Below are 25,695 nucleotides of genomic sequence, written 5' to 3'. Positions count from 1 at the left end.
CCCACCAGAGTGACCCCAAAATCCTAGCAGCCCTTGGGACCTGGCTGTCCTCATGCAGCTGGGGACTGCCTCCCGTCCCCACCTTTACCCATCTGACCCCCACATGTCTCCTTGCAGCCCCCCGGGCCCGGAGGTTCTCATCAGGAGGCGAGGAGGATGGGTACGAGCGGGGCATGCACAAGGTGAGCGATGTCCCTGGCCGCTGCCTGGCAGGGGATGGACTGGAGAGGTGGCAGCGAGCTCCACATCATCTCCTTCCTCTGTGGTCGGGGTGCCCTCTCCCATCTCTCCCCCCTCGGCCGCCTGCAATATGGGGCTGCAGGATTGGGGTGCACCCCATCTCAGCACCTTGTCCCCGGGAGGTGGCGTGCCAGCAGGCAGGGTGGGCTGCAGCAGGGATGGGAGCGGTGCCAGCGGCTTTCCCTGTGTGCCCAGATCCAGAGCGGCATCGGCAGGCTGATCCTGAGGGAGGAGATGAAGGCTCGCTCTAACTCCTACGTGGACCCCTGGACGCCCCCTCGCAGCTCTGCCAGCAGCAGAGAAGCCCTGCACACGGCTGGCTACGAGGGCTCCCTCAACGGCTGTAAGGAAATCTGTCTGTCTGCCCGTCCATCCCACCCAGGGGGGAAGGACATGGGAGTGGAGGGCCCTTGGAAATGAAAAAGCACAGCCATGGGGGGTTCTGAGCTGTCGTGGGCTCACTGTGTGCTGTTGGCACGGCTGGGACCTTCTGGCACCCAGAGCTGCTGCCGGTGTGGATGCCCCTGCCTGCTTTGTGCTCTCCTTCCTCATGGCATGGCTGCCCTCATGGAGCTGGGGCTGTGAGCAGGACTGGGGGGCGAGGTGGGGGGAGCTCTGTAGTGTGTGGTTCTCGCCCCCCTGACCCAGCTCTGCTCCCCTTGCAGCCCCCCAGATGCACTACCTGGCTGACAGTGGTGAGTGCATCCCTCGCCCCTCTGCGCCTCCTCCTCCCCAGGGGCCAGAGCTTGGAGCTCAGGGGCTGGAGGAGGTGTTGGCACCTGGGGAGGAATGGGGAGAGGAAGGAGCCCCCCTGGTTGTGCCAGGGCAGGGCTGGGAGAGCTGGGGACAGAGAAACTGGGAGAGAAGGAGGTTTGGAAGGGAGCTGTTGGGATGGAGGAGGAGGGAGGGCTGCTGGGGAGGGGAGTTCCAGAGTGAGGAAGCCGGGCTGGGAATGAGCTGGGGATAGAAAGGGGACAGAGCCAGGCGAGGCTGGCGCTGGGCAGGGATGGGGCAGTACTGGGAAGACAAATTGACTCTGAGCAGCTTGCCTGGGGAGGCAGGAGCATGTCTGTGCAGTGACTGAGGGGATGCATTGGGGAAGGGATGCATGGCACGGTTGTCCTGTGCTGTGGGGCCAGCACCTGTGTTTTCCCTCATGCCCTATGGTGGTTCCCTTGCAGACCCCCTCATTTCTAAGTCGGCCTCCCTCCCTGCCTACAGGAGGAATGGGCTGCACAGGGTAAGTGTCTCCTGTTGCTCCCCCCCATACCCCACTACCACCTCTGCTGTGTGCCAACCCCAAATAATCCTTAGTGGGGCACTGCTGGAGAGGGAGGTCCAGCCCCAATTGTAGATCTCATCCCCGTCCTGCAGGTCATGTTGCTTTGCTCCTCTGCCGTAGGGACTGGGAGATCTGGTGCTGCCTCCCCGTGACCTGGGCTTGTCACTCCCTTGTCCATTCCCCTCCCTGTGCTTCAGTTTCCCCACTGCCAGGCGCAGGGATCGGGTCCTGCTTTGGGCTGGGCGGGTGCCATCCCCTCTGGGGACATGGGAGGTGCTGTGCTGGAGGGGGTCAGTCTGGAGGAGACCCTTCTCATCCCTCCCTCTCTCCACACCTCCCTCCCACAGCCTCCCAGCGCGGAGCTTTTCCACTACGACAGCACCAACGCCGTCAACTGGGGGATGCGAGGTAAGGTGCTGCAGGGCTGGGGATGGAAAAGGGGGGGACCCCATGGGTATGGGGCACCGGGGAGCTGCCCAGCCCACTGCGGGCAGCTCCAAAAAATAGGGTCTGGGCCAGAGGGGGGAGATGGGGAGGAGGGAGGGTGTCTCTGCAGCTCCAAGGGGGGATGCTCGCAGCAGAGGGGGCGTTGGCTAATGTCTCTTCCATCGTTTTCTGTCCCCACAGAGTACAAGGTACAATGGCCCTGCTCCAGGGAGTGACTGCCACCCAGAGGTGACACCCAGAGAAGTGCCCTTGCATCCCCAGACCCTGTTGGGGGAAGTTTTGCCATCTCGTTCCAACACCCTCCCTTCGTTCCCCTCAGTTCCTTCCCAACAGCTCCATCCTTGTACCATGGTACAATCCCTGTACTTTTTCCCCATCCTGGCAAGGTCTCCAGCCCTTTACTGAGCAGAAACGTCTCCGGGTGAGGAGCAGAGAGGGGTGGCCCTGCTGGCGCTCCCAGGCTCAGCTTGTCTCTGGGTCGCTCCTGCCGCTGCAGAGTGAACAGCAGACCTCCAGGTTGCCCTCCACAGCTACCGAGGTGGCCCAGGGTGGATTAGGGTCAACCTGAAAGCAAATCCCCCCCTCTGCCCTGTTCCCCTCAATCCCTGGGGGCAGCTGTGCCACCCAAGCCCTGCTAAATGTGGTGTGGCCGCACTGCTGTGCTCTTCTGGCTCCCGAGCTCTACCATGCCCTCTGTCCCCCTACAGATATACCCCTATGAGCTGCTCCTGGTGAAGACGAGGGGGAGGAACCAGCTGCCCAAAGATGTCGACAGGACTCGGTTAGAGGTGAGGCGAGCCTCTCCCACAGGGCACAATCTCATTGAGAGGTACCTGGTTACATGGGGGGTGTCCCCATAGCCTGTCCTCATGGATGAGCAAGGAGTATCTCCACGGCACTCCAGCAGCACACAGGTGCTGCGGGACCCCATTGCACCCTGAAAGACCCCCCACGTGCCCTCCTGCCCCCCTGCAGCCCCTGTGGGTGCCGTCAGACTGGGGTAGGGGTCCTGGCCCCCTGCCCTGCCCCAGCAGCCCCTCTCTCTCCAGCGCCACCTCTCCCAGGAGGAGTTCTACCAGATCTTCGGCATGACCATCACTGAGTTTGACCGCCTGGCCCTCTGGAAGAGGAATGAGCTGAAGAAGCAGGCCCGGCTGTTTTAAAAGCAGTGCACTATAAATATATACATACCTATAAATATATACATAGAAAGATCTCTATATTGCAGCTCTGTATGATTCTCAGTACTGTACGTGGCAGAGGCGCCCTCTGCACCCCTGAGAGTGAATTGGAGTCTCACAGATAATGTTGTGCTCTTTGTCTCCTTTTCTTTTCGAGCCTTGTTTCTGTATTGAGCCTTGGGTTTTGTCAGGGGCTAATTTCACATGAGCCCCATGGTGCCTGTCGCTGCTGCCCCTCGTGGTGTGGGGCGATGCTCTGGGTGCATCTGCAGGGAGACAGGGTCCCACCAGGGGCAGCCGCGGGGGCACCGTCAGCCTTGCCATTTAGCCCCAGGAACAGAAATCCAGGCCATGGGACAGGGGATGAGGAGGACCCCTGGGGAGCAGGGTGCACCCCCACAGGTAAAAGTGCAGTCCCGAGTCCTGATGCTTCTCCTGCTGTTGCCTTGCCCTACGACCCTTGTAGTGCTACGGAGCCAGTTTCTCCTCCCAAAGTGCCGCAATGACAGCTTCTCAGGCTGTCCCCAAACTAAGCTCTTCTCGATTGAATAACCCGAAACACTTCCTGCCTCATGCAGCTTGTTACTGCTCTTCGGGTTTGGCCAGGGTCAGGAGAGCAGGGAGCGGGCAAGCTTCAGGGCTTGGGGCTGCTGTGCTGCCCAGCGGGGGCCGGGGAATCAGCACCCATGGGTGTTTGGTTTTTCTTACCAATAGGGTTATTTACACACTAACACCTTTTCTGGTGTGGGTCCCCCTGCCACCAGTGGCAGCTCCAGGAGCTTTGTGCTGGTGGGGACGGGAGCAGGGAGGGAAAATTGTGCTGGTAATTGCTCCTGTCAGCGTTAGTGCAGCAGTAAGTGAACCTGTTGTATTTATGATTTCACCCCCGTAAACTGCAGCTCCCTAAATCAAGCTCGGCTGTCTGGGGCTGTGAGAAACTTCATCTCCAGCAGCACCTTCAGAGATAAAGCCTGGAGGAGCCAGTGCTTCTGTTAATTAATAATAATAACAACAACAACAACACATCAATGAGAGGCTTTTCATTTTCAAAGCATTTTATGGGCACTAACTAACTGTTCCTCGCCACTGCCTGCATGGCAAAGATGGGGAAACTGAGGCAGGGGCCACTGCTTCCTCTCAGAGCCAAGAGAGCTCCCCTGCCCTCTGGGGCAGAAGACAGTGGCAGGACCCTTGTGGGGTCCCATCACTGGGATGTGCCCCAGGGAGCCCCAGCCCTGGCAGCCAGCGGTGCCTGAACCCACGCTGCTGGTTTGGCTGCTCCACAAATCCCAGCCACAACCCAGCCGGGTTTGGTAGCTTCTGGGTGCCCCATGCCCTCACCACAGCCCCGGAGGTGACAAGTTTGTGGCTTGAGAGGAAAATGGAGCTCAGTCCAGGAGGGGGGACCTGGCTGGGTGGCTTCAGCTGCATGGGAGGGTGCATGGGACAAGCAGGGCCGGGCTGGCTGCAGCCGAGGCACGGGGGGCACAGGAGGAGCTGCCTCTGCTCTGCCCAGCCCTGCCAGTGCCCCAAAAGGGGGGAAATCTGGAGCTGAATTGCTGAATTTGTGCACAACATGTTAGATACTGCTCTCCAGTGCTACCCAGGCATGTGTGGAACCTCCTCGTGTGTCCCTCAGGGCAGCCTGCTGTCCCCAGGGGGCTTGGCTGCTGGCTGGGGGGGGGAGGGGGTAGGGGGGGAGAGTAATTGCCCGAGGGGGCAAGAGCACGGTGAAAGAGGTGCTCCCCTCATTCCAACACTGTCCCCGTGCTCTGCCAGCCTCCCAGGTCTCCCAGGTCCGGGTGTCCCCGTGTCCCTGTTAGGGGGGAGAGCAGCCGCGCCAAGGAGGGGCACCAGGAGGGAACGGGTACGGGGGACTTGGGGGGATGCGGGAGCAGGGGCAATGCGATGGGCCACGGGTGGGGGGGGGGGGCAATCCTTGGCCCCTGGGTGATCTCTGGGCGGGGGCACAGCCCCGCGTTCTTTACCCAAATCTCATTTTCCAAACCCAACGCGCTCCGGGCGGGATATGCCGGGGGACGCGCTCCAGGCGGTGCCACGAGGAGGGGGGGTCTCCGCAGCCCCCCCCCGGGCCGGGAAGGGGTCCGGGACCGAGCCCCGATGGCTCCCAGCCCCTTTCCCGGGGCCGGACACCCCCCCACACACCTCTCACCCCTCTCCCCGCAGCCCCGCGGCCGCCGGGCGCTGGCCCTGGGGGGGGGGGCACGAAAGCGGCGGGGGCGGCCCGGGGCGGAGCCGGGCCGTGCCGGGCCGTGCCGGGCCGTGCCGGGGCTCGGGGCTGCCCCTCGCCGAGGGAGGGGCGGGCTTGGCGCTCGGCCGCCCCACCGGGAGAGCCGGCCCCGCCGCCACTCGGCATCCCGCAGCTCCCGGGGCGGCCGCCCCTGCCCCCGGCTCCGCACCATGGACCGGCAGAGCGGTAAGGGGCCGCGGGTCCCCCCCGCACCACGCCGGGAACGGGGGGCGTGGGGTCGGTGCGGGAGAGATTGGGAAATGAGCCCCCCCCTCCTGCCCCGTGTGCGTCCCTGCGAGACCCCGGGGTGTCCTGGGGCTGGGGCCCCGCCCCCCTCCCGTGGGTGGCGAGGGTGAAAAGTCACAGCCTGGCATGGGAGTGCATGGGGTGGGAGTGCCTGGGGGGCTCCGTGGGGGAATTGGTGGTCCCAGCAAGCAGGGTGACCAGTTCCATACAGAGCTGCTGGGACCCGGAGAGTTTCCCCAGCTGGAGAAGGTGCCGGTGGTCTCAGAGGGCCTGATCCCCACCCTGCCCTCCCACACTGGCCGGTGGCATCGGGCTCGTATAGGAAAGGTGTTGGCTTTCTGCTGGGGTCAGGGGGTTCCAGGGGGAACAGGGGGAGGCTGGGGGCTAGGGGGTGATGCTGCTGCTGCTGAATGCTGATCTAGGAAGGATGAGCAGGTGGTGGAGGGTGCAGCATGGGGGGGTCCTGGCCCCTGGGTGCTCTGCATAGGTGCTGCAGCAGCACCACCCTTGGGTGACAGCACAGGGATGAGGGACATCACTCTGGCTCTGTGGGACAAAGTCCCGGGTGGCTGAGGCAGGGCTGTGCCTGCAGCTTGGGGTCAGCACCAGCAGGACCCGAGGGTCAAGAGTTCCCCTTCCCAATGTAAAAGGATTGGGTGGTGTTTCCGCAGTGGAAATGCGGTGTGCAGAGTTCAGCTCTCGGGGTGGTGGTGCTCGGAGAGCAGTGTCAGGGCCCAGCAGCCCAGGAGGGGATGGGAACAGGGACAGCCTTCCCCTGGAGCTGCAGCTCACCCTGCACACCAGTCCCAGGATGTTAGCTCTGAAGGAGGCTGCTGCTTGCAGCAGGGGGGGTGGTGGTGCTGACAAGTGACACATGGTGCCAGCACTGTCCTCCAGGGTCCCAGGGAACCTCACCGGTGGGCAAAGGGGAGAGCAGAGCCTCATCTGCCCCCATCTCTTGCTGTGTGAGCTGCTGAGCAGCCACCCCCACCTGATGTGGGATGTTCCTGTGGGCTCACAGGGCTGTGGGATCCCTCTGTGGGGAAGGGCTGGAGGTGCCAGCACACTGCTGAGCCCCCTCCTGGGGCTGTGGGGAGTTGGGCACAGGCATGGCGCAGGGCTGGCACGGAGGGGTCCTGGTGCCTGAGCCCTGCAGGGCTGCCTGCAGCCCACTGTGCCCTGCTCTCCGTGGGCTTCCCCTGCTTCTTATCCCCCCCCCGTAGGTGCCTTCTATGGTAGTGGTGGAGGTGCCTGCCTGCTTTGCTTGGAGAGCTTGTAATGAATTGCTGTTGGCACCCAGATCGCTCTTTGCTAACATAAACCTCCTCCAGCCCCACTGTGCAGCACCCAGAGCCGCTGGATCCCTCTGGGGTGCTGGCTGTGCAGGGAGGGTGGTGGGGCTCGGTGGGCAGCAGGGTTGGTCTGGTGGTGGGCAGGAGCCCTGTCCCCAGGTCCCAACCTCTCCTCTCTCTCTGGCAGCCCCTTTGTTCACCTACAGCCTAGCTCAGCCTTGCGTGTGCCCTGACTTGCTCTTGCTCTGTGATGCTCCAGCTCTGTTCCTGCTTTCTGCTCTCTGGCTGAGCACAGTGCCTTGCCCGCAGGCTGTGCAGTGAGTGGTGCTGTGCTCGGCTCGCCATCACTGCCGGAGGCTGTCGGCAGTCACTCCAGGCTGTGGAGGTGGAGAAATATATATGTGCCTGCATTTGGGGAGATGCTCAGTGCCATGAGGCTTTGTTCTAGAAGGGTTGTGCTCGCTTTTCCTTGTTAGTGGCAATTTCCTGACCTTTAGTGCCAGGGGAATTTAGGTCCTGCACCAAACTTATCTGCGGTCTAAATCCAGCAAAGCCAGCGGAGATGTGTAAGGGATAAACTTGGCTCCAGCTCACCCACAGGAATGGGGAGGCATAGGGTTCGGCAGGAGGGCGCCAGAATCATTCTTGACCTGCTGCCTGAAACTAGGCTGCAGGAATCCCACCCGCTGGAAGGAAGGGGGCGAGCAGCGAGCTGGGGCCAGCTGTTAGCACCGGGCAAGTGCCGAGCTCCCCCCTGCATTGCAGCCATTCCTTCTGCCGGGAGCTGAGCTGCCCGGCTCCGGTGCTGGCAGCCTGTTTAGAGTGTGTGGGAAGAGGCTGAGCCCTCCTTGGGCTTCCCTGGTCCCCCAGGTGGGCAGGTGGCCCCAGGGCGCTGGCACCAAGCGCAGCAGGCAGGCAGGGTGTCGTTTGCCTGGCTCATGCTGCACGACATTGGTGTCCTGCAGCCAGCGACCCTGATGACACTGGAATCACAGCGGGCTGTCTGGGAAACCTGTCTCTTCCCAGTATCTCCTCTTGACCTGGAAATGCAGTTTTCCGGTGGAAACGTGCTGAGCTGAGAGGCCGACGTGTCCCACGCTGAGGTCCTGCAGCCCAGCCCAGGGAAATAAAACCATGCAGTAAGGGTCTGAATCGTCTCCTCCTGAGCAGCTGGGAGGCCTTTTAGAGGAGGTCAGCGGGTGAAAACTGGGCTCGTCCCGAGATCTGCCTCTCATTCAGTAGCCAAGTAACTCACAGGGACCCGAGATAACGACGTGCAGAGCCAAGGCTTGAAGTGGTGCCTGATGTCCCAGCCCCTTAACTCTTCGCTGTGCCAGATGCCATCCCATCTAGTCTGCTGAAGGTCCCCTGAGGAACAGGTACCTCCTACATGGAAGGAACCTGTTTTTCCATTAAAATTAACATCAAAACCGTCAGTCCTATATAATATCCTTTTAATGCCCCCTTCCAGGGCGGCTTGGTTGGAAGATTCCCCAGGATCTCCGCATTGTCCCTGCCAGGCACAACCAGCCGTGGGGCCGGTAGCCCCTGCCCGGGCACCCAGGATGAATGGTGCTGAGCCCTGCCATCCACCGCAGCCAACAAAAGCCTGGCTTTCATCACCCCCGAGTGCTGAAAGTCACGGCATTCAGGGAGCTCAAATCCCCCCGCAGACACCACACTGATGATCTGCAGCCTCCGTGGTGAGGCAGGAGGAGAATAAGTTATTTGTAGGTCTCCCCCCAGGCGGCTGGTCCCGCACCCCTTCAATTTTTGGATTTGATAAAGCCTCTCAGCTCATCAAAGGAGGGCTCTTTGCCAAGCAGGGGAAAACACTGACATTTCGTAACAGTTTGGAACAAAAACAGACCTTTGCAGGGAGGAGTTTCCATTCTCAAAATCTCTTTTTTTGAAGTGGGTTTTGTGTGCTTGTGATCCTGGGAGCGATAGGAGGGAAGGCTGGGCCACGCTGGAGTGCTCTGATCACTGGCAATTAACAGGAGAGCACCTGGGGAAGCAGCTTCAGGAATGGCTTTTGCTGTCTGCCTTTTTTTTTTCTTTTTTTTTTTTTGAGGGGGAGTGGAAGAGGGTTTTTTTTGTTTGTTTTTTTTTTTTTTTTTTTTTTTTTTTAATTTAAACCCGTCACGTGTGATGATAGGCAAACATCCCCTTTCTGCCTTGCTGTCTGGTGGGTTCTGCCTCCCATTTTGCACAATCCCAGCATCACCTTATGCTTTGGGAAACAGGTCATAAAGCGCCAAGCCAGGGATAGATGTGCAGGAACAGGTCTGATAGCTGGCTGTCTTGTGCCGGAGTTAAAAACAGGTACAGTAAACCAGTCCAGGCACTGCTGAAGCCATCAGCAATAACAGAACTGTTGCATCTTCCCCTGTGCCCGTGCTCACCAGCTTTCCCACTGTGCCAGACCGGCTCTCGTGGCTCCAAGCCCCTGCCCTGAAGGGGTTAAGGTGGCTGGAAGTGCCGCGGGCTGGTGACCTTGTGGCTGCACCTGATGCTCCCGGAGATCACCAATGGGAGGAAACGGAAGGGCTGTTCTCAGCTGAGCAAGCACGCTTATCCTGCCCTCCAAGGAGCCTCCGGCAGCACAAGCCTGGCCCCCAAGCACGGAGACCCTCTGCTGTGCCCCTTTTTCCCTCTGCTTCTCCTCAGTGGCCCTCCCAGCGGGGATGGGAAGAAGTGGCCACTGAGCAGGTCCCTGACCCACCTTGGCATTCTGGGCATGGCTGGCTCTGGGGTGCCCTGGGTGCTGACTCCATGGGGATATTTCCCCCATAGTTTTTTTCTACCCCTGTTGGTGTTTTCTCCTCCCAGCACCTCTGGAAGGAGGTGCCTGCATTGTGCAATGCAGCTGAAAGCATTTGGAGCAGGGGAGATGGCTGGTGGCTGTTCCCTGCTCCATCCTGTTTTGTTGTTGTGTCCTCCTCTGCCTCCCCAGGCCAGGCGTGATATACCTGTGACTTCTTACAGAGGCACCTCTGCCCCTCCTGACATCTTTTGGATTGTGGTTTTGGGGAAAGGTGGTGCACAGGATGCAGAGTACAGCCTTTGGGGATGCAGAGAGCTTCCCAGCCCCATCAGTACGGCCGGGATGTCTGTTCTGGAGATGGAAAGAGCCCACCCCATTCCTCTCCTGGGGCCCCTCCCGGTGTTGGGGGGATAGCACCAACCTGCTGCTCCCTGCCGGCTGCAGGGCTTGTTTTGAAGAGGCTGCCACCAAAATTTTGGTTGGAAAAAGCATAGTTTATTCTGGGTCCTGGCTAATCCTAACGTCTCTCCTCTGGCTGAAGCTTGTTTTTATACATTACTCAGGAGGTCTCGCCCCTGCCTGCCTATTCCTTTAAAAGGGCATCTCAAACCTCTAATTTTCCTTCATTATTTAAACACGTTCTCAGCCAGCAGCCCTTATCATCCTCAGCCGCCGGCCCTGCGGAGCATCCTGCAGCATGGCCACTTCGCCTCGCACCCAGTTTTGCAATGTAGCCTGGAACCAGTGAGCCCAGTCCTTGTATGCTGATGGTGTAGCTCATTTTGAGTTGTGGCTGGGAACAACTTGTAACAGGTTTGGGGATCAGGGGTCCTTCCCCAGCATGGCTCAGGAATACCCCACCCGAAACAGTGTCTGTGTGCCTTTGTTTGCTCGGCTTCTTGCTCCTCTCAGCTGTAAGAGGGCTATGTAGAAACCACCCCCTCCTCCTCTGGGGTGGGGACAGCTGCAGCCTCATCATCTGGGAGGACGAAAGTTTGCTTTTGGTGAAGCAGTCCTTTCTAGGAGAGGGAGCAATGTCAGCAGAGAGGGGGGCAGCCCCCAGCCAAGAAGCCCTGCTGCAGCACGGGGCACTGCGGGGTCATTATCTGCATTGGTCACAGATGTTTGGGGTGATTTAATCAGCCTGTTAATTATTACCTGCACAGCTCAGGCTTGTGAAGCCACTCTGCTGTGGCAGGAGCTGCTCTTAGGGTCAATGTGGTGGGAAGGGTAGTCTTGTTCGGGGCACCTGGAGGCTTAACTGGCGGTGTGAAAGGCATTGCAGGAAGGATGCGCACTGGGGAGGGCTGCCCAGCAGTACCCATCCTGCTGGGCGATGCTGAACGAGGCGCGTGCAGGGCAGAGGGGTGCGTGGCTGGGAGCACCACTCTGCCCTGGGCTGGGCTGGCTGCTCAGCTGCTCTCCTCCAGGGTCGCTGAGAGCAAGGCCACCAGATAAGGCTTTCAGCAGAGCTATTTATACTGGGGGAGAGCTGCTGCTGGCACATAGCTGCACCAGGCACAGAAAGCAGTGGACAGGGAGGTGGCCAGCACAGCCCCGAGTTGCTGGCCGTGTTGGGGTGCGTGTTGAGGAGACACAAGGATAACGGCGGCTCAGCAGACACAGCCGGGGCAGCCTTCTGGCTCTTTCACCCCCCTGGTTGTTCTCTGCCCTTCTCCCAGTGCTGCAGAGGGAAAGATGCTATGGGGCCCTGTGAAAACCACAATCTCCTTGCTGTAAGATGAGCAGCCAGGCGTGGCTCCACTGGGGAGGACTCACTGTCCCCTTGAGCAAGCAGGCTTCACCTTAACCTCCCAGGGCTGATTTTCCAAGATTATCAGCCAAGGTTCTTAATTACTGCAAGGTCATGGTGATGCACTCCCTGGGAGGTGTGTGTCCCTGCCCTGCCTGATGCAGCCTTGGCTTCACAGGCTGCTGGGGATCTCTGGGGGGACAGGCTCCCCCCGGGGCATAAGGGGCAGGCCGAGTGGTCAGAGCCACCTCCTGTTCCGCAGTGCTCGGGGATGCTGCAGCACCTGAGCTGGGAATGAGTGGTTGGAGGAGAGGGGATGCCTGCCCGAGGTGCTTGGTGAAGGCATCAATCGCTGCTGGTGGCAGTTGGAGCAATGGGTATGGGCTCCATCCATGCAGCAGACAGCCCAAAGCACTCAGGCTCCTGCTGCTGGAGTTGGAAGTGGAGGCTGAGGCACTCCCCACATCCGCCCTGCTCAAGGGGCCCTTGTTTCCAAGGAAGAAATGATTCACGGGCATCAAGTGGCCCCTTAGCAATTCTTCCACTGTTATGGGATGTTTCCAGAGCTTAAGTGTGATAATGGCTGGCGTTTCTCTCAACTCCTCCATGTGGGAGCATGCCAAGCTGCTGGGCAGGAGGGGTACTTTTCTGCCTGATTTCCTCGCCTGCCAGCACAACCTAGCTGATCCTGCATGCCCTGTGCCACTGGGTGAGGACCTGCGGGGCCATCTGGCAGCGAGGACATGAAGGGACAGCACTGGGAGCCTGCCTGCCACGATGCTTTGTCACCAGCCCCACGCCTGCCTGCTGTCCGTGGCAAAGCAGCCCATTGACACCGGGCTGGGGAGGTGCGAGCAGAGGGTCTGGCTTCCCTGCAGGGTCTCTGCCTGTGTCCCCTTCCCCATCCCAACCCCCCCCCCTTTATGGCGTCTCTAACTGGGGCTAAAACCATTTGTTTACTGCTGGGGGCAGCTCTGAACAGCACTCCTCCGCAGGCACAGCATCCTGCGGCCCTGCTTGCGCCAACAGGAAGGATTTATTTTTGCTTGGCTTTTATTTTAGCTACAAACAATGGCAGTCGCTCCCAGCATCCGATTTCCCCCAGCCTCCCTCGCCCCCCGGCCTCCACCTGGCGCAAGAGGAAGGGTGGCCAGGGCTGGGGGGGGAGCGGGCGGCAGAGCTGTGTCTGTGGGGCAGAGTCCTCTGCAGTGATTTCACGGTGCTGCTGGCTGGGAAACTGCACCTCCTGCACCTCCCCCCTGGGGCTATCTTCTGGGCTGTGAGTGCCGAGCAGCTTTGCTTTGCAACTCCACCTGCGCTGTCCTGTCTCTGTGCCTGCTGAAAGCTGAACTGCGCACCAGGAAGCTAATGCATCAGCTGGGCTGGAGCACCTTCCTCCTCCTCCTCCTGCAGGTTGCTGGAGCAAGTCCTGCTGCCTGCTCCCATGACCGAGCAGAGGCTCGGGAGGGGGAGGTGGGCTCTGCAGCTGCTCCCAAACCCTTATCTCAGCCTGGGATGCCTGGCTCCCTGAGGGAATGCACTACCAGGGTCTAAAATTAGAGCTGGCCTGGGCACAAGGTGGGGAGGGGCAGTGGGGTGCTTCTGCGGGAAGGGGATGCAGCTCCTCTGCCAGCATCCCACTTGGTGCTGCACCTGGGGCATGTTTGGAAGCGCTGCCTCTCTGTCTCAGCAGCAGCAATGGCCTGGGTCTGTTCCACAGCTCTCCCTGCCCCAGGGGTGCTGCCCTAGGTCTCCCCCAGCCCATCCAGCCCAGCTTGGCTCCTGCTAAAGCCATCTGCTGCCGCAGCTCCTGGGCTTCCGAGGAGAGGCTCGGGCTCTGCCCCCTTCCCATCCCTGCTGCGGTGCTTGGATGGGCTGGAAGTGGGGAGCAGGGTCTGTGTCTGTCCCAGGGCTGGTGCCGCTCCCTCCGCTGGGATATCTGTGTCCAAACCCTGTGCCTGGCACAGTGGGGTGCTCCCACGGGATTCAGGGTGTGGGAGAAACCCCTGAGGCTCCCGACAGGTGGGACGCGATTGTCAGTGCTGGAGGTGCCCTGTGAGTGAGGCCATGACACGGCAGGAACCTGGGGTCCCTGTGGCTCCTTCACCTGCTCAGTGCTCCAGTGCTGCACCACCTTGTCCCGCAGTGCCCTGTGACATCCTGCTGCCACCTCCATCCCGGGCTCTGCATCCCCAGTTGTGCCCTGGCACCAAGCATGTGCCCACACCCCTGCCACCTGAGCCCCTGGCCCTTCTAAAGTGCCCGTCGGTGCCATCCACAGCCCGTGGGTGATCTCTCCTGGCTTCCTGCAGCCCCCATTAACCTCAGCTGGGCTGGGAGCCTAACGAGTGCAGGAAATTAATTCCTTCCCTTCCTCCGCTCCCCCAGGCACAGGCTCGGCTCCGCAAGCCCATTGTGGATCACAGGCCCCTTTGAGCAGCTCGTCCCCCCCTCCAGCTCTGGGGGCATGTTTGACATTGGAGACACAGGGTACGGCTCAGCTGTGGGGAACAAAGGAGCCTTCAGCACTGGCCCTGCTCGGCTTCATGCGCCTGCAAGGGCTGCGGGGAGCCTTGCTTTGCGGCTGTTCTCACCACGTTTGTGCATGGGGGTCCCTTCACCCCTCTGGCTGTGAACGCTACCAGCTTTGGGGTTATTAATAGGGCCGTGCTCACCCTTTGGCCCTCAGCTGGTGCAAATCCCTGCTGCAGGGCTGGGGGCTGTGGTGGGAGATGTGTGCACGGCAGGGGATGGGGATGCTCGTGGCACCATGGCTGTGGGAAGGTGGCGTAGGGCATGGGCATGGTCCTCTCTCCACTGTAGGAACATGTGGTGAGCTGAGCTGGAGCAGGATGGTGGGTAAGTGTATTCCTAGGTGCTGGGTGGACAGATCTGTGTCTCGTTTTTTGTCCCAGCAGCTTCCTTTCTAGCCCAGCCAGGTGCTGTGCCTGTACCCTGGCCAGGCAGAGGAAGACGTCTCGCCTCGCCTGGAGAGCACTGCTGAGCAGAAGCATGTAGCACTCTACGAACATCTCAAACATCTCTGTTTCCAACTCCAGAGCTTGAGCAGGGGGCCCAGTCCTGCTGTGTGTGCCCTCTCCATCCCCATGGGCTGCGGGATGCTGCCAGCTCCCCTCCTGGGGGCTACCTGCCCCTGGGGGCTGCCCACAGGAGGCTGGTGCTGGCAAAGCCAGCTGTTCCGAAGGGCTGATGCTGGTGTTTAGCTTGGCGCAGGGCAGGGAGGAGGAAGCAGAAGGTCTGCAGAGATAGAAGCCCATTGGCAGGAAGAGGCTTGTGAGCCACATCCTGCCTCATCCCGGGGAGGCAGTGCTCTGGGGCCAGGCACACTGCCTTCTCGCCTGGGCGGCTTGTTTTGGCCAGGTGCTGATCTGCATCAACCCACTCACGTAGGGCTCCCCTTCAGCTAAAAAGTTTTGAAAATGAAGTTGTTTTTACTGAGCTGCCAGCCTGCTGCACTGGCCCTGCCAGGGACTTGTTCATGGGTTGAAGGTAGGCGAGATTTAACAGCAGCTGTCCCTGCTGTGCCACCAAAATGCTGGGTCAAACCAGGTTTTGCTGGGTGCCAGGTGGAGTTTGGATAGGGCCCAGCGGAAGCTTATTATGAGCAGAAGTAATGAGGATCCAACATTGGCAGCACCACAGCACCCTGTCCCGGCCCTGGGAAATGTGCCCTTGCTGCTGCCCAGCTCAGCATCGCTGAGCAGCCCCACAGCTATGGGGCAGCCAGCTCTTCTTCCCAACACCGTGGCTGCCTCCCTGCCACTCGTGTCCCCCTCCCTGGCAGGTGACAGGTACAGCCCAGGCAGTGTGTCCAGCAGTCCTGGTGCTCCGCTCCTGCCTGTGCTCTCCCCTCCTCTCCGCCAAACATCCCCATCGGTCAGCATGTCTGAGCCTCCCCTGCGGTCACCTCTGCCCTCTTTCCCTGTCCCTGGAGACCCACAGCCAGCTGCACAGCTGCCCCAGCTGTGCTGTGATGATGCTCAGCTACTGCCAAGATCCTGCTCATGCTTGCATTGGAAGAAACGGCAGATTTTATTATTATTTTTTCCCACACTCCATAGCCTCTAGAGCTGCAGGTTTGCTGGAGCCCCTGAGCCCAGCCTCTCAGAGCTGGGCTGTCTCAGGCACTGGATTCTGCAGGTGCTGCCCTCCCTCCTTGCCAGCACACCAAACACTGCATTAAGTGATAATTTTTTTGTAGCCCTGCTCTCTTTTCTTGCCTTTTGCTGGGTTCTCCCCATCTATCCTGCTGTTTTATGGCTCCTAGTGGCATTGCAGGGTGCTGTGCTGGGGAGGACAGCTCTGTCCTGGAGCGGCACTGCCAGGTGGCTCTGGAGGTGGTGTCTGGGTGTCCTTTCCTTCTTTCCTTCCAACAGCACACAGCACGATACCTCACATGGAGGACAGAGGGGTGGTTTTAACTGTGTGGAAACACTCACGTGCTGAGCCTTTTGATGGCAGCAGCCTGCAGAGCTCGTGTTTCCATCGGCGGGCTCAGTGGGCTGTGTGCCAGCGCCTGGGTGAGTGTGCGTGCAGAAGGAGCACATGTGTGCTTGGCAGCCGTGCAGGGGTCTTCCACGTGGTCCAGCCCCTTCATCTTAATCCTCTTTCCTCATTTATTTTAGCACCTCTGGTATTGCTCTGGCCAAGTGTGCATTGCATGCCTGGCTGTGAAAAGGGGAGAAACGTCCCCAAGGCATAGGCTGATGAAATTCCTGAGCTTGCCCCAGTTTTGAGCTGGAAGTTGGATTAAAATGTGCCAGACCACCAGGCTGGCTTGGGAACTGTGTCTCTGTCCTGCTCCCCACTTCCCCATGTGCTGGGGGCTGCAGGCAAAGCCCAGCACCCCGACCCCCCCCAGCTGAAGGGCTTTTCCCTGCTTCCCCCAGTGCTGGACCAGCTCCTACCCGAGCTCAGCATCCTGCTCAAGCTGCTGGACCATGAGTACCTGAGTGCCACCACGCAGGAGAAGAAGCTGGCTGTCTCCACCATCCTGCAGAAGCTGCAGCCACCCAAAGGTCAGTGTCCTGCTCCCAAGGGATCTGGTGGCTGCCCTGGTGGCAGTGTGTCCCCAGCCTGGGACCACAGATGGGCCCAGCCCAGTGGGGCAAGGAGAAGCCTATTGAAGGCACGGATGAGTTTCCCTGCCTGTGCGCCTGCTGCCTCCATTTCCAGTGCCCAGCACCACCCTCAGGGTGCTTTGCTCCTCTCTCTTGTTCCTGGCTCTCCCCTGCTTCTCTGGGTGCTGGCATCAGCACCTGCTTCTGCTGGAAGCACTGCCTCGCAGATGCCCTCCTGCTCCCAGTTTGTGCTGAGCACAGTGATTTCAGGATCACAGGAAGGCAGAGGGGCTGGGCATCCAGAGGGTTCCAGCCCTCCCTGGGGGCTGGCAGTGTCCCTGGGGGCTCCTCATCTCCTCCTGCCCCATGGCGTGGAGCAGCCTGCCTGGCCGGGAGGTGATCTTGTAGCTTGGGTGGGTGATTTTGGGGAGGTGCAGGTGCTCACCCAGCTGTCCTGCCTGTCTCTGGGCTGAGAGCTTCCCCCTCGCCCTCAGGGAAGGATGCAGACTTCATGTACATGAACACAGCCTCCCTGAACAACGGCACCAGCTTCGTGGAGTCTCTCTTCGAGGAGTTCGGTACGTGTGGCCATCCCAGAGCGATGCCGGGGTCTTACTGGGCAGGTGCTGCGCTGGGCTGGGTCCCAGCCGACAGTGGGGGCACTCAGAGGGGACAAGAACAGTGGTGAAAGCTGCATCCTTGTGCCTGGGGACTTCTCCCTTCACCCTCAACGCTTGCTCCCAACCCAGACTGTGACCTGCGGGACCTCCAGGACATGCAGGAGGAGGACGGGGACACCAGCAATGGAGTTGGCTTGGAGCTTGCGAGGAGCCAGCCAGCAAAACATGTACGTTGGTGTACCCGGCTGTGAGATCCCCGCTCCAGCACGGGGCAGTGGCCGTGGCTGGGACCCATCCCTGTCCCTTGCCACCACTGCACACGCTTGCCCGTTGGGGCCCTCTCCGCTCATGCCGGGGGGGTTTCTGCCGCAGGTTGCTACAGACCCTCCTCCACCACTGCCCACCACCCCCCCGCCTGAGGATTACTATGAGGAAGCGCTGCCCCTGGGCCCAGGGAAGGCCCCTGAGTACATCATCTCACACAGTGAGTCCCGCTCCCGCCTGCCCCCGCCACCCTGCCCGGCCGAGCGGGGCCCTTGGCAGTGTGCTGGCTCCCCCTGGGGAAGGAAACTGCCCGCACCCTCCTCTCCTGCTTCCTTCCTATCCCAACACGCTGGTTGTGCAAGGAGTTGTTTCCTCCGGCTTGGCAGGGAAGGGAGCGATGAGCTGAGGTTGGGGCCATGGAGGGAGCAATGCTCCTGGTGTCTGCATGTGCTTGGGGAAGGGGGTGCTTCACTCTGCCCCACTCACAGGCTCATGCACGGCCAGCAGCCCCAGCTGCCTCTGCTTCTTCTGCAGACAGCTCCAGCCCCCCCAACTCGATCGAGGATGGCTACTACGAGGACGCAGACAGCAACTACCCCATCACCAGGATGAACGGGGAGCAGAAGAACTCCTGTAGGTACCCGGGTGCCTTCACCTGGCAGGGGACAGAGAGCTTTGGCAAAGTCCAGCCCTGAAATGTGGGCTTGAGCCAAGCCAAGAGGAGCTGTTGGTGTACCCAGGGGTGAGATGTGGCTGTGCCTTCACTGTGGTGCCAGCAGGATGGGGAGGCACTGGGCCCTCCTGACCCGCTGCTCTCCGGTGCACCTGGCAGCCACTTCCCACACCTCCACTCTCAGACCCTGTTACGTATTCTGGCATATCCATAAAACTGCCGCTCCATACCCTGCTAGGGATGTGTAGGGCAGAGAGTCAATGCATGATCCTGTAGTGAGGGTAGATGGTTTCATCCAGCCTCTGCAGGTTTGAGGCTTGTAAGGAAATAAGCCAGCCCTGAGAATTGAACAGGTGCACCTGGGGATGGCTTTTGGCCTGCAAAAAAAGCTCCCCGGGATGGGGAGCTGCTTGGGGTGACAGGCCTGCTCTCTTCCAGACAATGACTCAGATGCCATGAGCAGCTCTTATGAGTCCTATGATGAGGAGGAGGAGGACGGGAAGGGCCAGCAGCTGACACACCAGTGGCCGTCAGAGGAAGCCTCCATGAACCTGGTGAAGGACTGCAGGATTTGTGCCTTCCTGTTGCGCAAGAAGCGCTTTGGGCAGTGGGCCAAGCAGCTCACCATCATACGGGACGGCAAACTGCTGGTGAGCCCAGAGCTGGTGGGGCATGAGGGGTGGGGAGAGACCCCCGGGTGCATTGGAGAGAGGTCAGCCCCAGAGCAAATAAAAATAGCCAACCAAACCTGCCCTGAGGCCGTGACTACCCTGCAGCGTGTGCAGGGGTAGCTGTTGCTTCTCTTGCAAGCAAATGAAGGGCTCCTCACTATTGGGATCCCCTTGGCTAGTGGAGCAAAGGGAGAGGGCATCCCGCAGCCCTTGTGTGACTGGGTTGCAGAGATGGAACCACCTCCGTCTGTGCCGCTGGCTCAGAAGCCTGCAAGGACCCTGTCTGGGCATGGCAGCAGGAGAGGCTGAACCCTGAGCAGTTGTCTTTGCTTCTCCCAGTGCTACAAAAGCTCCAAGGACCGGCAGCCACACGTGGAAGTGCCCCTGGGCACCTGCAATGTCATCTATGTCCCCAAGGATGGGCGGCGCAAGAAGCACGAGCTGCGTTTCTCCCTGCCGGGGGCTGAGGCACTGGTGCTGGCCGTGCAGAGCAAGGAGCAGGCTGAGGAGTGGCTGAAGGTACCGCCACTGCCCCCCTCCAGCCACAGCCTTCCTCAGGCAGCGATGGGGAGTGGGTTGCCGCAGGGAAGGGGAAGGAAGGGAGCTTTCCTCTGTCTCTTATCAGCCGTGGGGAAGGCTGGCCAGCCACTTCCCAAGCCTTGGGCGTCTCCTGTGCTGATAGCCCGAGCCCCTCGACAGGGAGCGGGGTGGGGATGTTTGTTCTCCTCCTCCTCTTCCCCATGGCCATTTCCTGTCTTTGTTCTGGGGGTGGGAGGTGGGGAAGGGACTGGCTCTGCTGCTGAGCCCATGGCTGGGAAAGGGGCTGGCAATGCTTCTCCCGTGGGATGTGCCGTGGGGGGCCCTGAGGAGTGCAGAGCCAGCAGGACAGTTGTGTGACTTGATGCCTGAATCCCTCCCATCCAAAATTTCCAGATCCTTTGACCATCCACCTTAACAATGGTTGAGGTTTGGAAGGGCCAGGCTGGGTGCAAGGCCCCAGGCAAGCAGGGTTTTTGCCCCAAGCAGAGCTTGCCACCCTGTCCTCGTGGCAGGCAGCAGGGACAGGTGCTGCAGAGTCCACGGTCGCACTCCCCGTGGGCCAGCGGGACTCAGGTGGTGAGACGGGAGCTTGCCCTTTCTGCATAGGTGATAAAGGAAGCGAGCAGTCCAGGAGTGGGCGGGATGGAAGCCCCTACGTCCCCAGTGATGCCCTGCAAGATGGACCTGGATAAGGTGACGCTTTCTGGTCAGGGTGATAGGGATCAGCCAAAGTGCTGTGTGGGGCTGGTGACTAAGCCTGGAGAAAGGGAGACCAGGAGGATATCCTGAGCACTGAGCTCCTGGTGCTGTGTAGGGAGCCCTTCCCATCCTCACGGCAGGTCTGTGGGGCTCACGGGGCTCCCCAGCACTAGGTGGATGTTCCAGCCCTGTGCTGAAGGGACAAAGGCCATGGTCAGACCGTGGTCATTGCTTGGGGCTGAGCAGAGGGGTGCTGCTGAAAGGGCACCTGCCCTGCCCCTCCCTGCAGAGGCTGTCGCAGGAGAAGCACACCTCTGACTCGGACAGCGTGGCGACAGGCGAGACCTTCTCCCCCACGGCCCGCAGGGAGCCCTGCGAGCACGGTATGGCCCCACACCCCCTGGGACGGGCTGTCCTCCTGCCAGGCGCACCACACCTCGCAGCATTCATCCTGGTGTGAGGGGGGTGCTGTGATGTGGTGTGCGTGGCTATTGGGGCTCTCCCCCTTCCAGGGAAAGGCAAGAAGAGTGGCTTGGCTGACCTGAAGGGCTCAATGAGCCGGGCGGCGGGGAAGAAGATCACCAGGATCATCAGCTTCTCCAAGAAGAAGCCTTCCCCCGAGGACACACAGACTTCCTCCACTGAGGAAGACATCCCATGCTGTGGTTTGTGGGCGCCTGGGGCACAGACAGGTCCTGGGCTCCCTTCTGGAGAGCCTGGCTCTATGGGGGCAAGCAGGGGGTGAGGGGCTGTGGGAGGAGCTCCTCTTGAGCTTGTGGAGAGCTGGACACGCCTTGGGGACACAGGCACAACAGGACCGGTCTGCCCATGAGCAGGGAAACATGCCCTAATACCTGGGCAGTCCCATCTCATGAGGTCCCAAGGTCCTGCTGTGGGTGCTTAGACACTTCTGTTGGGTCTGCACTCCCCAGGCTACCTCAGCGTCTTGGTCAACCAGTGCTGGAAGGAGCGCTGGTGCCGCCTGAAGACCAACACCCTCTACTTCCACAAGGACCGCAGTGACCTACACACCCACGTGAATGCCATCGTCCTCCGGGGCTGCGAGGTGGTGCCGGGGCTGGGCCCCAAGCACCCCTTCGCTTTCCGCATCCTTCGCAATGGGCAGGAGGTGACCACGCTGGAGGTGAGCTGGGCACATCGCCTCCTGTGGGGACGTGCACTGGGGATTGCCCAGCTGAGGGGAGCACCTGCTGCAATGGTTAAAGCCTGAATGCGACCAGTGCCTTGGTTCCCCTCCTGTGCACACCAATGAAGCCCAGGGACACAAAGGCATGTCCCCAGGCCTTTCTCTCTCCTGCAGGCAAGCTGCTCAGAAGACCTGGGCCGCTGGCTGGGTATCCTCTTGGTGGAGACAGGCTCCCAGACAGTGCCAGAGGCCTTGCACTACGACTACGTGGACGTGGAGACCATCGCCAACATCATGACAGCCGTGAGGCACTCCTACCTGTAAGGCTGTGCTCTGCTCTGTGGGGGCTGTGCTGGAGCGGGGGTAATGCTGGGATGGGGATGGGGAAGAGGTGGCAGGTGCCAGGGGAGAGGGCTGGTATATCCTTAGGCAGGGCAGCTTGCCTTGGGCAGGATTGGAAGTGTTTTAATAACGCTAATGAAGGACCTAAGGGATACTCGTGCTCGCATAGCGCAGGGTGGGTGCTCAAAAGCAAAGCTGGGTCCCTGCCCAGAGCTGGGAGAGCAATGTAGGAAGAGCAATGAGATCGAAGAGCCCTTTGGGGGTCTGCCAGGGACAACCTTGAAAGGAATCCAGTGGCAAATACCTGTCCTTCCTCCTGCAGGTGGGCCAGCTCCTCCCAAGACAGCCGGCCGGACTCCTCCCGCGTGGTGTACGACGACGTTCCCTATGAGAAGGTTCAGGTGAGCAGGGCTCAGGGGCTCGCTGTGTCCCACCGCTGTGGCCAGGCTACAGGAGATGCCCTGGAGAGCCTTGGCGGGTTGGGGCAGCCCTGCAGGAGTTTCGGCATGCTCTCCTATCCCCACTGCAGATCCAGGAGGAACTGGGGCGGCCGTCAGGAGCCCAGGTGAAGCGCCACGCATCCTCCTGCAGTGAGAAGTCACGGCGGGTGGACCCGCAGGTCAAAGTGAAGAGGCACGCTTCAAGTGAGTGGGGGGCTGCGCAAGGGGCCTTGGAGCAGGGCAGCAGGCTGCAAACCTCCGTAGGGAGACCCCGGTCCCTGGGAGGGGGCTGTTCCCACAGGGGGTCTCAGGTTGAGCTGCACCAGGCCAGAAGGACCAGATGTCCACACAGCTGGGCCTGGGCTCAGGATGCTCCTGGGGACAGAGTCATCCTGACAGGCTCTCCTTTGTACATGCAGATGCCAACCAGTATAGGTACGGGAAGAACCGGGCCGAGGAGGATGCCAGACGGTTTCTGACGGAGAAGGAGAAGCTAGAGAAGGAGAAAGCAGCAATCCGCAGTGAGCTGGTGTTGCTGCGGAAAGAGAAGAGAGAGCTGCGGGAAACCATGAAGAGCTGCACAGGTGGGTCAGTGCCACCTGGGTGCTGTGACCGGGAATGCTCTAAGGCATTCGGGTATGGTGAGAAGGGCTGGTATGGGGACACCAGGCTAGCAGCATGGCGGTGACACTTGTGGCTGTGAGCAGAGCTGGCTGCAGTGTGCTCCTGGGCCAGCAGCCCCATCTAGCGTCCCACCCAGGAGCATGGGTGGCTTCTCAGTCCCCACAGCCTCAGCCCAGGGCCTCTCCAGGCAAAGGTGCTGAGTTGGACATGTTTGTGTGAGCAGGGCTGAAGCTGCAGGACCTGGAGCAGCGGGTGGCAGTGCTGGAGGAGCAGTGCCGGCAGAAGGAGGAGCGCCGAGTCGACCTGGAGCTCCAGCTGACCGAAGTGAAGGAGCGTCTGAAGCAGTCGCTGGCAGGAGGGCTGGCCCTGGGGCTGGCTGTAACCGGCAAGGTGGAGAACGGGGTGCATACCTCTTCTTCCTCACTGCCACAGCTCTGGCTTCATTCAGCAGAGGGGCTTGGGGCAGTGCTGGGAGCAGCATGTGGGGATGAGGGACACCCCTGATCTTTTGGTGGTTAGAGGTGGGAAGCAAAGCATCCTGCACCTGGGAAGGAACAACCCGAAGTATCAGTACAGGCTGGGGGACGACCCGCTGGAGAGGAGCTCTGAGGAGAAGGACCTGGGGGTCCTGGTGGACGACAGGTTGACCATGAGCCAGCAGTGTGCCCTGGTGGCCAAGAGGGCCAATGGGATCCTGGCATGCATTAAAAGGAGTGTGGCCAGCAGGTCAAGGGAGGTGATCCTCGCCCTCTATTCTGCCCTGGTCAGGCCTCACCTGGAGTACTGTGTCCAGTTCTGGGTTCCCCAGTACAAGAAAGACAGGGATCTCCTGGAAAGAGTCCAGCAGAGGGCCACGAAGATGATACGGGGCCTGGAGCATCTTCCCTATGAGGAAAGGCTGAGAGACCTGGGTCTGTTCAGCCTGGAGAAGAGAAGACTGAGAGGGGATCTCCTCAGTGTAATATAAATATCTGAGGGATGGGGGACAGAAGGATGTAGCCAACCTCTTCTCAGTGGTTTGTGGGGATAGGACAAGGGGCAATGGCTGCAAGTTAGAGCACAGGAAGTTCTGCACTGACATGCGAAAGAACTTCTTCATGGTGAGGGTGATGGAGCATTGGAACAGGCTGCCCAGGCAGGTTGTGGAGTCTCCTTCTCTGGAGACATTCAAGGCCTGTCTGGACGCCTACCTGGGCAGCCTGCTCTGAGGAACCTGCTTTGGCAGGGGGGTTGGACCCAATGATCTTTCGAGGTCCCTTGCAACCCCTACAGTTCTGTGATTCTATGATTAGGCTTGGCCACATCAGCTTTGACTTCATGACAGGTTGTGCTTTCCTGGCATTCCCTGTTCCCTGGGTCTCCTAAATCCTCCTTCTCCTCCCCCTTTTCCACAGGAAGCTACAAACAAGCCAAACGGGAGCCCCCCTGAGCACTTGGTCCCTGTCAACTGTGCAGCCGAACTGAGGAAGAGAAGCACCTCCATCCTCCCTGCCAACAAGGGAAATGTGCTGCGGAAAGCCAAGGTCCTGCTTCACTCCCCCTCTCCACCCCTGTTCCCCTGGAAATCTCAGCCTTTCATCCTGTCCCTGTACTTGGCCATGAATTTTGGGGATTGTGGATGCTCCCTACTCCAAAAGCAACGGGTGCTGCCAGGGTCTCCTGCAGCCAGGCTGGTCCAGCTTGGTTGGTACTGGCTGCTGGCATAAGCCCAGCCTGCAGGGAAACCCAGGAGGTGTGTGGCTGCGTGGGCAGGGGGGACACCATCACCTCCACGATGCCCGGGGCAGCAGTGACCTTGCCTTTGAAGATGCTGGGGTGGTCCAAAGCCCCCCAGTAGGGAGGGAGGCCCTTAAAGGGCTCAGTGCTCCCTCCTGCACCTCTGATGTCTCATCACTCTCTTTTTATCCCTTTCTCTGCAGGAATGGGAAAAGAAGCAGACTTAAGCCGGGCTGTGGCAATGCCTGCCAGGCCCCTGCCAGACACCAGGGCTCATCAGGAAGCTCTGAGCCCCCTTTTTCCCAGGCGATGGGAAGGCACGTGGGGACAGGCACCCTCCCTTGCCCCTCTGCTGCAGCAGCGTCTGCCGCATGGGCAACACCACAAACCATGGGGAAGGGGGCGGGAAGGGCATTTGGGAGGCTGGGGGGGGAAAGGGGAGTCCTTTGTGGATCAGGGTCACATACTACTGGGAAACCCACATCTGGGGGAGCCACACATGGGGGCAGAAGCTCAGCAGGAGGTGTGTGCCCGTGGTGACATGGAGAGCATGGGGGACTGGCGGTCAGCCACCAGCTGCTTTGATTTACCAGGATTAGCATGTTCCACCCTGGGGATGCTGGAGGCCAGGCTCACACTTTCCAAAGTGACCATGGACTGTGGGGATTTTGGCTGCCTCAGTGTTGGGGTTCACGAGCTGCTCAGGACCTGACCCTCCAGAGACACCCACCATTCACCTTTCTCACTGCTTTCGGCTCTACAGGGCCTCATCTCAGGGTTCCTTGTGTCTCCAGCTTGCTGTGCCCCTACTGAGTACCCTTGCCCGATGTTTCTCTGTTGTCCTCCAGGCAGCAAGGGGGAGGGCATGTTCCTCTGGGAATGAACAAAGCTCAAATGTCGGCATTTGAAAGCAAATTAACAGCAGACACCTTTTTAACCTTGCTAATCAGCAAGTAAGTGCTGGGGCTGAGGCTGGAGGCAGCCCAGCTCTCTCTGCCCTGACCCCATGCCATTCGGGGGGGGGGCGGGATTAGGAGAAGGGCCGGGGCTGTCTCTGGGCCAACAATTAATTCACAGCATTGCTACTGCTGTCAGACAGTTTGCCAAAGCATGTCATCAAAATGGAGCCAAGGGAAGTTGAAAAATAATAAAAAGTGCTTTCAAACGAGGGGACTGGAACAAGCACGAGAAATGGTGGAAGGTGATTTAGCACAGGCAGAAACAGGCAGAGAGGAATAAAAAGGAAAGGCCCAGGCTTTTGTGCCAGAGACAATGGAGCAGGCCTGTGACCCATTTGTGCACACTACTGCCACAATTAACCTTTGCAACTCGCTCTTTCAAGGCCCCTTTTTTAGTAACTAGATAAGCAGCTTTTAATAAAAATGTTGGCACTGGTACACCTCTTCCCCTGGCTGTGGG

The 25,695-nt window shown here is 60.0% G+C and overlaps 2 protein-coding genes across 11 annotated transcripts in view; both read left to right on the top strand.

Annotated features, from left to right (window-relative positions):
* ABLIM3 (actin binding LIM protein family member 3) overlaps positions 1-3,275 on the top strand; it is a 42,091-nt gene extending 38,816 nt beyond the window's left edge. For 2 of the 5 annotated variants that reach the window (XM_084536202.1, XM_084536201.1), the window contains 7 exons: positions 118-182; positions 436-583; positions 906-935; positions 1,422-1,480; positions 1,870-1,935; positions 2,677-2,757; positions 3,019-3,275. In XM_084536202.1, coding sequence (XP_084392328.1) covers positions 118-182; positions 436-583; positions 906-935; positions 1,422-1,480; positions 1,870-1,935; positions 2,677-2,757; positions 3,019-3,132 — 563 coding nt within the window. In that variant the 3' untranslated portion in view covers positions 3,133-3,275. Of the gene's footprint in view, positions 1-117; positions 183-435; positions 584-905; positions 936-1,421; positions 1,481-1,869; positions 1,936-2,149; positions 2,758-3,018 lie in introns of those variants that run through there. The other 3 variants (XR_014698084.1, XR_014698085.1, XR_014698083.1) reach the window with 3 other exon arrangements.
* A 2,176-nt stretch (positions 3,276-5,451) lies between these two features.
* AFAP1L1 (actin filament associated protein 1 like 1) lies at positions 5,452-25,673 on the top strand. 6 transcript variants are annotated; one of them, XM_084535339.1, is made up of 21 exons: positions 5,476-5,587; positions 13,848-13,949; positions 14,283-14,318; positions 16,370-16,498; positions 17,035-17,118; positions 17,290-17,387; positions 17,533-17,644; positions 17,959-18,057; positions 18,536-18,747; positions 19,108-19,287; positions 19,915-20,001; positions 20,297-20,390; positions 20,520-20,672; positions 20,940-21,151; positions 21,329-21,474; positions 21,819-21,897; positions 22,026-22,140; positions 22,356-22,520; positions 22,784-22,962; positions 23,955-24,083; positions 24,480-25,673. In XM_084535339.1, exons 1-21 carry the CDS (start codon positions 5,572-5,574, stop codon positions 24,501-24,503), a joined length of 2,451 nt encoding a protein of 816 aa, XP_084391465.1. In that variant the 5' UTR covers positions 5,476-5,571; the 3' UTR covers positions 24,504-25,673. The 6 variants fall into 6 exon arrangements, with proteins under 6 accessions (XP_084391469.1, XP_084391465.1, XP_084391468.1 ...); XM_084535340.1 differs by having other exon boundaries at positions 5,478-5,587; positions 22,784-22,950; XM_084535344.1 differs by lacking the exon at positions 5,476-5,587 and adding an exon at positions 12,704-12,738.
* Positions 25,674-25,695: the final 22 nt, after the last annotated feature.

Source organism: Aythya ferina (genome assembly GCF_964211825.1).
Source record: "Aythya ferina genome assembly, chromosome: 14".
In the NCBI taxonomy this organism is placed as follows: Eukaryota; Metazoa; Chordata; class Aves; order Anseriformes; family Anatidae; genus Aythya; species Aythya ferina.
Note: the sequence above shows the minus strand (reverse complement) of the source record. Positions and strands in the feature narration are given on the sequence as shown.

What these genes read in the sequence shown, in the direction of transcription:
- AFAP1L1 (XM_084535339.1), top strand. An exon ending in GAGCTGGAGCAGGATGGTGG is followed by an intron (nt 14,319 to 16,369) that starts GTAAGTGTATTC and finishes TGCTTCCCCCAG; the next exon opens with TGCTGGACCAGCTCCTACCC. An exon ending in TGAGTACATCATCTCACACA is followed by an intron (nt 17,645 to 17,958) that starts GTGAGTCCCGCT and finishes CTTCTTCTGCAG; the next exon opens with ACAGCTCCAGCCCCCCCAAC.